The sequence below is a fragment of the Crocodylus porosus genome, unplaced genomic scaffold, assembly GCF_001723895.1.
Source record: "Crocodylus porosus isolate Cpor-Errol unplaced genomic scaffold, CroPor_comp1, whole genome shotgun sequence".
NCBI lineage: Eukaryota > Metazoa > Chordata > Crocodylia > Crocodylidae > Crocodylus > Crocodylus porosus.
Window position 1 is genome coordinate 62,055,429 of NW_017728949.1, and position 11,032 is coordinate 62,066,460.

Consider the following 11,032-nt stretch of genomic DNA (forward strand, 5'->3'; position numbering starts at 1 on the left):
GGACCCTTGCTTTACTACACAGGCACTGGAAAGCATTTGGCTAAATTGTTCTTATTTTCCCCTCTGGCTGGTCTAGGGGAGGCAACTCCTTCAACTCTATAACCTGGAAAAGCACCAACTAGAGTACTAAGATTCGTCTTTGTCTTGCCAAACTGGTTATGGCACAGAATTGCAAGATTAACTTAATTTTGATTGGGTAAGCTAGAGTAATTCAAATAAAGCATAAAAAAAAAAAGAATGAAAAAAGGTAAAGTTAAAAGCGACAGGCTACAGTAATTTTGGTTCACTTCTTCGGCATTGATCAGGAGGCTTCTGTAGAAGTGGCAGAGTCGGTTCATCTCCACTTCCTGTGCAGTCTGAATATTTTTAAGGCTCAGAGCAGTAACACAACAATGGGGAAGCCCCAAGTCTCTCAGCAGTACCTGCTGTCCTCTGTATCCCCACACTAAGTGCCCAAAACAGCCAAAAATCTTCCTAGAAAAGGAGAGGAGCTGGGTGTTCAACCAATGCTGCATAGTCTAGTATTCGGTGGTTCAGGTAGGCAAACTGCTTATTGACAGACAATTTGGTCTGTTCCTCTATTTCCATAACTTCCCCAGGGGTCTTGAAAGCAGCTAATCAATACTTGTTGCTCCAGACAAAGTAAGTGTCATCATTCACTCCTTCAGATCTATTCTGCAGGATCTTTCCCTTTTTAAAAGGAACAAGAACCTAAACAAACAAAACACACACAACAAAAAAAGCCACAAAAAACCAAACAAACCATTGTTGTTTGTTTGTAGGTTAAATGGCCAAACAGCTTTAAACCCACCTTGGGGAAAATTAAAGAATTCATTTGGAGCAGGGTTACTCAGGACTACTCCAACCACATCTTTTACTTGTTTTAAGTTTTGTCTATTTGAATATTTTCCAAGTTGTGCATGGGTTGTATGGTCTACACAGACTGTGCAGTTTGTAAAGCATGCAATTTCTTAACTGTGCATTTGCCATGTGGACCTTATTAGCCACATGGAAAGGGCTGTTAACTAGATAATTTCCCTTTAAAAAAAACCCAAAGGGAAAGCCTCCATTGGTTGCCAAAACCAACACACAGTTTTAATGCCACTCTGTTCAAGAAGCAGGGAGGCAAAATAAGGAGGCAAAAAGGATTCCAGAAGTTAACTCCACATCGACTTGCATGCTGCTTTTGCACCAAATATGTGAGAAGGAACTAAGTGGAGACTTTCCAAAGTTTCGAACCCTAGCAATGTTTGAGTGATGTTGTAGCAGGAATTGTCTAGGAAGTGGGCAAGAGGCAAGGATTTTTGTGGACAGTATCTTTTATTGAACCAACCGCATGGTTGGAATAGGTTCAGATGAGGTTTTTGAATGCAGTGCATTCATCTGCAGGAATGCTAACACTGGCGAAATGAAATGCAACAAACTCAGGTGACTCCGCTCAGTCTGAACCAGAAAACATGGTGGGACTAACATGAGATTCATGTTGCAAACGAATTTCACCCTTATATGCAGAAGGAGGGGGGGGAGGTGTTTCACAATGTTAATACACACAAATTTGGAGCATAAATTCTTTGCCAGTATCTCAGGCTGCTGCCAGATCTGAGGGGGGCTCGGTGTGCAAACAAAAACAAGACAAAAAACCAGCGCTTTAAATTTTCAGCTCAGCACACCCCTGCACCAAGTGCAGAGCGTGCCCAGAAGAGGAGTTGAGTCCATTTGACTTGGCTCTCCCAACATCTGCTTGGATCAGGTACTTCAGGAGGGATTTTGGCACTTTTATCTAATAGGCAATTCAAAAAGGCCTGAAGTGTGCGATCTATACAGACGTTGGGCGAGCCAGGTCAAACAGGCGCAGCTCCTCTTCCAGTAGAGCGCCATTTGTTTGGGTTTTTCCTCCACATCTGTCAGCAGCCTCAGCTATTAACTGAACTTGAACCTAAAATATGGAATGATCATTTTAGAATACTAGAAACAATCTAGACTATTTTTTTTAAAAGAATAACAGAACACAAATATCAAAGAGCAGTTTTATTTTGCATATTTGGCACAAAGCTTACAAGAACACTTCTGTTCCCTTCTCAAATTTAGTACAACTAGCAAGAAAAAAGACATACTAATACATCAAGTAAGCTGTACAGTGTGAAATACGGAAGAGGCACCAGAAAAAAAATCTGTCAACTGAAATCAAAGTGTATGGAAAGTATTGACTGAATGCCCATGATACTGAATTAAGGCACCACTACTTCCAAATGCTTACCAAATACTCAAAATGTGCAACTTGTCATTTTTGGAATGTAGAAATCCTGCATTTATACTTGACGTTTGGACCTAGATACCCTAGTTCTCAGGGTGGAATGATTTTTATACACTTTAATAGACAGAAGAAAAATCCCTCAGCAGATGACAGATGCGCATCACTACCACCTGCTTAGAAAAAAAAGTAATGTTGGACTTTTTACATAACCAGCTGTTTTACCATTAAAAATTCACATCTGAACATACACTAGGTCTGTTAATGTTTTAATTCTTTCACAACTGGTTTTATCAGCTGAAACACTGCAGCAGAAAAAGGCCTAAATGAATACCTTTATTCAAGGTCTATTTTAGAATAAACGTTGATGATTTTCTCGTGCATCATATGTCAGCATTTGATATAGTGTTATTTATGGTCTAACATAATTAAACCATATATGACACTGAAAATTACAGAAAAGCTTTTAGTCATAATTAGGTCTGGCAAATTCAACAAACTTTTTGAAATGTGTAGAGAAGAAGTCCAACTTTGAACAGTAGTTTTTTTTTGTTTTTTTTTTTTTAAATATACACAATTAGAAACAGCATCATCTCAAGATTTTGCCAAGCTAGAAAGAACTAAAAAGAGGACTGGCTCTTGAATACTGTACCACAAAGGCAAATAATTTGGTTCAATAGGATTAAAAGTTATTATATTTCCCTTTTTAAAGCACCTACACTATAAAGAACCACGGTATCACAAGTACCTGTAAATGCAAGTCATCATACAGCATGAGTACTGGAACAGTGTTACAAGAGCCAAGCAAAAAGGATGGAGTTTTTTTTGTGATATTCTGCAAGACATTCTATTTTGAAGTCAAGATGAAAGCCAAATTGTTTTAAGTGCAACGTCTTCCTTTTAGGAGGCAACTCTTCCTAAGGAACCAAACAACAGCTTTGGGTATGAAGAGCTTCTATTGGTCGTATGCACATGTGGTCTAAGCAGGTGAAGTTTGCTGGAGTAGCACCTGCTTATCCCAAGTTGAATTTGGTCCTGTGGCTCACCTGGGTTGTTAGTCTCCCTGGCTAGTAAAACGAGATGACAATCAATCTCTGCATTAAATACTAGTGGGAAACAGTAAGTGGAGAGCACTGTATAGAACCTTGGTACAAATACCTCTACTGTAGAGGGTATGAAAAAAAAATCTCAGAAGCTTGAGACAGTTTAAACAGAACTTTGGAAATGCACATATCTCCATGGACATGCAAAAAGACATTTAAAATGAACCCTAAAGCATGGATTTTATTTTTTGTCCTTTTATAGTGTAAACCTCAAGAACACAATTCTGTGCTATTAACAAGGAAAAACCCCACACCCCAGAGCACTGGAAATCCTAAACAGAAAGGGCTGAAGAAAAGGGCATCTGGAAGTGATCTACATAATACCAAATGTGGTGGTTCACAAGTCTCATACAGAGAACAGTTCAGTTCATGCTTTTTTGGGTTACTTGGATTCTTCCTAAGTCTGTGCCCCAATGCAGAGTTGCAGTTTTCATTAACCCTTTTGCCCCTACAGTATCAGTGACCAGTAAAACATACCACAGAAGTGGCTGTTGGGGCAAAAAAACATTTTGGGAACATTTCCTGTTGTCCTCTATTGACACCACTACAAAATCAGCATAAAGAAAACAATCCACTCAATTCAATTATTCCACAATTTATATGTAGATCATATAGCAACCTAGTATTGGTGGCATGCACTTGTGCTTCTGTTGTCTGGCACTTTGTTGAGGAGGAATTACTGTCTGGATAAATCACATCTTGCTGAAGCATTCTTTTGCATTTGTCCAAACTTGAATTCCCTTTAGGAGGAGGGGGAAAAAAAAGAAACAAGAAACAGTGAATTTTGTTTAAGTCTCTAGAAACAAAACACAGAGAAATGGATCTTGTTTGCATACATCACCTCTACAACTTACTCACGCCACACTCATGGAAAGCAGTGGGAAGTATACATATAAAAAGGAGGACTGCACAACTCAATCCATATACATTTTTAAAACAGGAGAATCTCACTTAATCCCAATTTGTGCCAAGAAAAGGGGCAGCAAGTACATGGCATCTTGGAGTGCAGTATGGATTGCGTTGCAACTCTTACCCTACCAATTTCCAGACTCGTGGCTGCAATTCTCCCTTGCTGCAGACTTCCACCTGCGCCCCCTGCTAACACATTTGCCTTGCCTGCCAGAAGCAAAACCTACCTTTTTGCACATACTAATTTGCATTACAGCGTAGCTTATGAGAGCCTCTTTCAAGTCCCGGTTCTTCTGCTCTTTGAATCGCTCAATGTCTGCCCAGGCAGTTTTCACAAAGTCTCTGAAATGAAAACAAGATTGTTTGGGCAACTTAACTGTCTTAATACAGCGGTGCTGATCCTACAGCTTGTGGGCTAGATGCAGTCTATGAAGCCTATATAAACAGCCCATCACTTAACACCACGTAGCCATCCGAGGTCACTGGCAAGTCAGTGTGAGACTGGCTGGAGTCACTGCTTTCATGCAACTCTGGAGTTCAGGGGTGAACAGTGCCAGCAGCCATCCTCTTCTCCTCTGCTGCTGAATTGAGTGTGTGGGTGGGTGTGGTGCTGAGGGGCAGTGGAACGAACAGCAGTGGTGTCCACCCCCTGGGCTCCAGAGCTGTGTAAAAAGTGGTGGCTCTGGCCAGAACCCATGCTGACAATGGGTGAGCTCAGTACTCCCTGCACTTCCAGAACACCAGCAATGATTTCCTATGTAGTCCTTGGCCCATTTCAGAGTTTAATGTTTGGCCCACATAACCAACCAACCAAGTTTTAAAATATGCCACCACTGAACTTACTGGGAAACTGTCAATACCTAATAGCTCTGTTAAAGTGCTACATTTGTACAGTCTAAAATTGGATAGCGGTGGTTACTGCATGCCTCGGATGCAACCCTCACCATCCAATTCTTAAAAGGTTTTTTAAATAGTGAGATTTTCATAAGCAAGCAGGACTGCCAAGGATCTCAACAAATAAAATCTGTTGTCAGAGCTCACTAAATACTACTGAGGAGCCATTTCTCAGCATACTGCATCTTACACAAGATATTTTCAGTAAGACTCTGGGGGCTTACAGTTGGAAAATTCACCCACCACTTGTGACAGAAGGTGCGACTGCTCAAAATGGCCGGAGTATGAACAGAGGGACATACATGGCTGAAGCAATTAATTTCAAGGTCTTAAAAATCTTAAAAAACAGAACAGGACGGATTTGCTTCCAGTTCCACTTACCCAAAGTGGAAAAACCAGTGTAATATATACAAGATAACTCCTAGCTTACTATTTTTGTTGGATTACATGAACTGAGCAAGTGCACCAGCTGAAAACTGCTAGGACTACAAAAGCAGATGTCTAGCACTTCTGTCAAGATGATTAAGGAAATACATTTACGGTGTCCTAATTTTTCCTGAGTGTTCTGTTGTTTTGAACTGTGTGTGAACTAGTCTCTTATCTTTTTAGCTGTTATCCTGGAGATAACACATTTGTCTTTATTCTACTGAAATGAATGTGATCCGACACAAAAACACATTGCTATTGAAATGTTAGCTCCTATTTTATTTGCACTCCTCAAGGAACTTTTATTAGGATACTAAAAATCAGTTGTTCAAAATGTAGCCTGCCAAAAATATTTGAACTCTCTCAAAACAGAAGTTAACCATCCTTCATGAAAATATTTAAGGAATTATTAGCTCTCATGTCAGGCACTGTATTTACAGATCAAACTAAAACCATATCCGAGTTATACAGTTAAGTAGCTACTAGAACGCTCAAATCCTGGTTTGCCTACAGCCCACCTGCTAAACATATTACTAGCTAAACATAAAAAGAAAAAACCCTGTAAGAGTCAGTCCCTTAAAATGGGTCTAGGTAACTGTGAAAGTCATCAACTTTAACATAAGCCACCTTCCTCAGACCAGGAGCAAACTTTATTTCACAACTTGCAACTGACAAGAGGTTTTATAGACAGCTCATAAACACCAAGAACATACTAAAAACAATCTTATAAAAAAAACACAAACACCTTTGAAAACATCCTTTTTTTTTTTTTAAAAAAAAAAGGAAGGAAACTAAAACAAGTCCTGTTTTCTTTGAAGCCATCAGCACCTTTACCTGCCCTCCAGATTTTTAGATTTTAGTTGCTCTTCCCCTTCATGTATCTGTTCTTCTAGAACCTTTATCTTGGCCTCTCTTTGTTCAGGAGTCTCCTGACCAAATAGCTTGCTGGTCATTCCCTTTAGCGAGAAGGTTTTTACAGTCTAGAGAAGCAAATGGAAAGAAAAAGGCTAGAGGCTGTGCCAATTAGAGTGATACTCAATAGACCTGTGCGAGTAGGCAGCTATTCAGTCTGGCTGCTTCGGATGCCAGGGATCCAATCCAGAGCGCCACACCAGGTTCCTGCTTTGATCTGGCCAAAGCAGCTCCGAAGCTTCGGAGCCACCTCAGAGATCCGGCCATAGGGTATAACAGGGAAATCAATGAAATATTTATAACTTTGGTCTTTTTGTCTGATTTGGATAAAATTTGCAGGGATGATAGCTTCTCCTGAGAGCATGAAGTCTGCCAAGTTTCAAGGAGATAGGTGCAGGGATTTGGTGGCAGGAAAAAAAAAAGGACTGCACCTCAAGCTGTGGACAAGCAAAACTCGTGATATGGGTGACCCTGTGCGTGTTAAGGTGCAGCAGGGTGAAAGCTGCAGGGATGGTGGCCCCAAAGCTGGCCAGCTGTCAAGGAGATCAGTGCAGGGGTTCTGGGGCCTTGCACCTCTGGCTGCAGACAGGCAAAGCTTGTGACACGGGTGCTTGTGCAACTGGCTGTTGTGGTCTGGGGGCAGTTGATTGGTTGTCTGTATTGATTCTTTCTTCTCCTTCCTCTGTGGTTTTGTACATGTTAATCATTGTTAATTAACTGGTTACATTAGCTAGCAACTGTGTATTGAGCTAGTCCCCAAGTGAATCATGACCAGTTGATAACTGGTAACACAGTAGCTTGGCAGCCAGGCCTGCAGTAGTTTCCCCCAAGGCAGACAGTTGCACAAAGCACCCATGTCATGAGTTTTGCCTGTCAGCCACCAGAGGTGCAGGGCCCCAGAACCCCCCGCACCAATTTGGACAGCTGGCAGGCTTCACGGCCGCAGCAGAGGCTACCATCCCTGCAGCTTTCATCCTGCTGCGCCTTAACACAGTGTCACCCATGTCATGAGTTTTGCCTGTCAGCAGCTTGAGGCGCAGCTCCCCCCTAAACTCCTGCACCTGCATCTTCTTGAAACGACAGGCTTTGTGGCCTCACCAGGGGCCACCACCCCAGCAGTGTTCATGCTCCCCCCCACCCCATGTTGTAACACGAGTTTTCTTTCAAGAATTTGGGGTGCAGTTCTCCCCCCCCGCCCAAGCCCCTGCACTGATCTTCTTGGAACCTGGCAGGTTCCACGCTCTCAGGAGGCTACCATCCCTGCAAGTTTCATCCAAACTAAACTAGACAAAAAACAAAGCTACAGATATTTCATTGATTCCCCATTATACCATGGCCAGATCTCCGAAGCTTTTCCAAACCGCTTCAGAAGCTCCAAACTGCTTTGGAAAGCCTAACAAAGCCAGTGCTTTGATCTGGACATACTGCTTTGGATGCCAAAGTGTCCAAAGCTTCTCCAGATCTGAAGCCTCACATAGCCCTAATACTTAGTACATGACTGATAACGCTCACACAGCAATGCAAAGGACCCTTCCACTTCAAGGAAAGAGGTTCCTGGATGGCTGTAAGAGGTGTCAGTGTTCAAGTTGAAACCAGTAGAGAAAAACTCAATACATTTAAAACTATTAAAAGCTTCTGCTCTTGAAGCTCTTCAGAATTTACCAGGAAGTCATTTGATAGATTAGATTCTTGTTACTTGAGCCACAGGGCACTAAACTCAATGGAATGACTTCCATTAGCCCAAGTAAACTTCACATGGGGCCTTTTCTTAATGAATGAGCATTTAGTTAAACATTAAAGATCTGAAGTTAATTAATTTATGGCAAATAAAATCCATTATAACAATTCCACGTTAAAATATATATGGCTTTAGTAGTAATTGCTTGCTAAGTTTACAATGCTTTTATATGAATACAAGTCTTTATTTAACTTTTTGCACCCATATAAAAAAGGGAGCTGGCTGCATCCAGCTTTAAGGATGCAAAAAGGAATTTTTCTAAAGGATTGTAACTAGCAAACTTTGCTTTTTGCAGTGTAATAAGTAGCAGCAGAATACTAACATTGTTTTATTTATAAGGTCTTCAATGAAGGAAGTCCTGCACAGACAGCACAAGTCATCATGAAATAAGTTACTTTAAACCACTAAGAGATCTACAGCTCACATGATACCTTGACTTACAACATGCTGACAGCATGTTGTATGTTAAATGCCATTTAGATGTCACTATAAGTAGCCTGGCTCTTAATATCTAAGCCTTGGAGAAGAAAATGGAAAAACAGACTCACTCCTGTCGCCAACTCTTCACACTGCTGTTTCTTAGATGTTAAGTCCTGAGCAGCCATTTCCAAGTCATACTGCATTAGCTCGTGTTTCCTACAAACTGCCCTGAAAAAGTGCAATTAAAAGATATGTCATGAAATACTTTGTTTTGGTTCTCCTTCCCACTGTTCTCAGCTTTATGTATGGTCCAAATGATCCTCTTGGCAAGCATCATGTTTGGATATTTATTTAGCCCAAATTCAAGAGTCTTATCAAGGCAAGCTTAACTTGATGTCAGCATAATAAATTATAAAAACTGTAATATAAAATTACCAACATAAACAACCTTATCCTTTTGTTTCTCCCTTTAAGGCCTCATGTCAAGATTCCATATGCAGTACAAAATCTCTACGTAGTAAGAAAATACTTACAAAATAGTTATATTTTTAATCTGCTCCAGTGAAATTCCAAGATGCATGCATGCCATTTTGGATCTTGTGCTTATGTTGTTGGCAAAAATGCATGACCCTACTGAAAAGTCTTTAATTCTAAAATACTGTAACAAAATGTCTGCTGCTAGATTTCTGCTGTAGTTAATCCAAAAGGATGCCATAATGCATTTCAAACTTTACTAGCAGATTTAAAAACCATGTGGGAACCATACTGATCACCTACACAAGTGCTGCTGCAGCTCTAGCGAAGGTAGCGATTTTTATCTGTCCACAGTAACAGCAATATTTTAGGGCAAGCAGGAGGCCGACTTCAAACTAGGTGTTCAGGATGGTTCAAAAAAATGTACCGCAGAAAACTGAGTACCCATAAGTGTAAGCTCCTGAAAAAAGGTATTCCAGCAAGAATGCACCCTGTGACACAGATTACTTCCAATTCCGAGGGAAGAGCGGGGTCTAGTAGACACACCACTAATCCTGGGATGTACATGAAGGTTCCCATTCAAGTACTTATCACTTTAGCTGTGTTCAACTCCAACTGCTTTACAGAGTAATCAAAAAGGTAGAAGTAAATTTAAAAAAAAAAAATACAAGGCAACTGTACTCTTCACAAAGTGAACACTCAACATTTTCTTTAGAATAACAGTTGTAAAGGGTCCAATGACAGACTGAACTCTGCAGAAGCATGTCATTTCAACAGAAAGAGAGAATTGGATGTCAAGATACATACCGCAACGCTTCAGCATAGAAGAGATATTCTTTTAGTTGATCAGCATAATGCTCTTCCTCTTCTAATATGTCATCAATAGAAGAAGAATACCTGGTAAAGCACAACTTTTGGTTAAAAGTGAAGCCCACTGGTTTGGCTTTAACTATGCATAGCTGCACACATGCACATCCTGCCCCCCTCCTCCCCATTTGTTGACAGGATCATAACCTTAGAGTGCTTTTTATTGTTCTATTTAAAAAGGTGCATTTTTACCCTGAACAGTTAATATAACTGCTCCAGTGGGGCTGTTTGAGATGTTACTATAATAAAAAGTGATAAATCGTTCACTAGTCAGAAGTTTCCTGCTGAAGATGAGGCAGTTTTTATTACAGGAAGAGACGGGAACCCCCCGCCCCCAAAACATAATGTATTCCTTCTTCAGTGATTTCTAACAGGCAGCAGCAAAGTACAAAAAAATTCTGTAAGATGAACGGCATCTCTAAGGTTTAGAGAAATGAATTTCACACCTTCTAGCACACCACAGGAACAATGCGTCAAAAGGAAATTTCACATGGCCTCATTATCCAGTCCATGGTTGTTGAAACAATGGAGTCTAATGCTGCATCTCACCATTCTGGATTCAGGTCCTTTGAGGTATGTCTACAGTGCATTCCCAGCACTGCCAGGGCCATCCACTCTCGGGCACACTCCACTCACCTAGGGTCAACTTGCGGCAGTGAAGCGGCTTTAGAAACGACCCTGTATCCCACTGTCTCTGGCCTGCTTGCAGAGGCTGAGAACAACTTCGGGTGTGCCCCAGAGCAGCTTCACTGCTGCATATCTAGCTTTAACACATGTGTGACTGGGGGACTGGCAGTGCCAAAGACACAGGGTGGACAAACCCTTCATTCCTCAAATAGCCAATTTGGCAGCACATGCTGAAAGGCACAAATGCAAAGTGGGGAGGGATTCGCAAGGCTGCAGTACTGCAGACATGGAAAACGAAAGTCTCCTAGCTGAATAAAAAAGGAACGTCTCCTTGCTAAAAGGGAGGCGCACACCAATGGCAGGGAGGGGCCATCACCAAGGAGGACTACACTGCGGTTATTTGGGGATGGA

At 41.2% G+C, this 11,032-nt stretch overlaps 1 protein-coding gene across 1 annotated transcript in view; it reads right to left on the minus strand.

The window, feature by feature from the left end:
* Positions 1–2,015: 2,015 nt before the first annotated feature.
* The window catches only part of SNX4 (sorting nexin 4), a 47,771-nt gene continuing 38,754 nt past the window's right edge, over positions 2,016–11,032 (minus strand). The window contains exons 10-14 of the mRNA XM_019554190.1: positions 9,935–10,024; positions 8,782–8,881; positions 6,418–6,563; positions 4,491–4,605; positions 2,016–4,094 (exon numbers count right to left, since the gene is read on the minus strand). Of these exons, the coding sequence (XP_019409735.1) occupies positions 4,047–4,094; positions 4,491–4,605; positions 6,418–6,563; positions 8,782–8,881; positions 9,935–10,024 (499 nt within the window). The 3' untranslated portion in view covers positions 2,016–4,046. The remainder of the gene's footprint in view (positions 4,095–4,490; positions 4,606–6,417; positions 6,564–8,781; positions 8,882–9,934; positions 10,025–11,032) is intronic.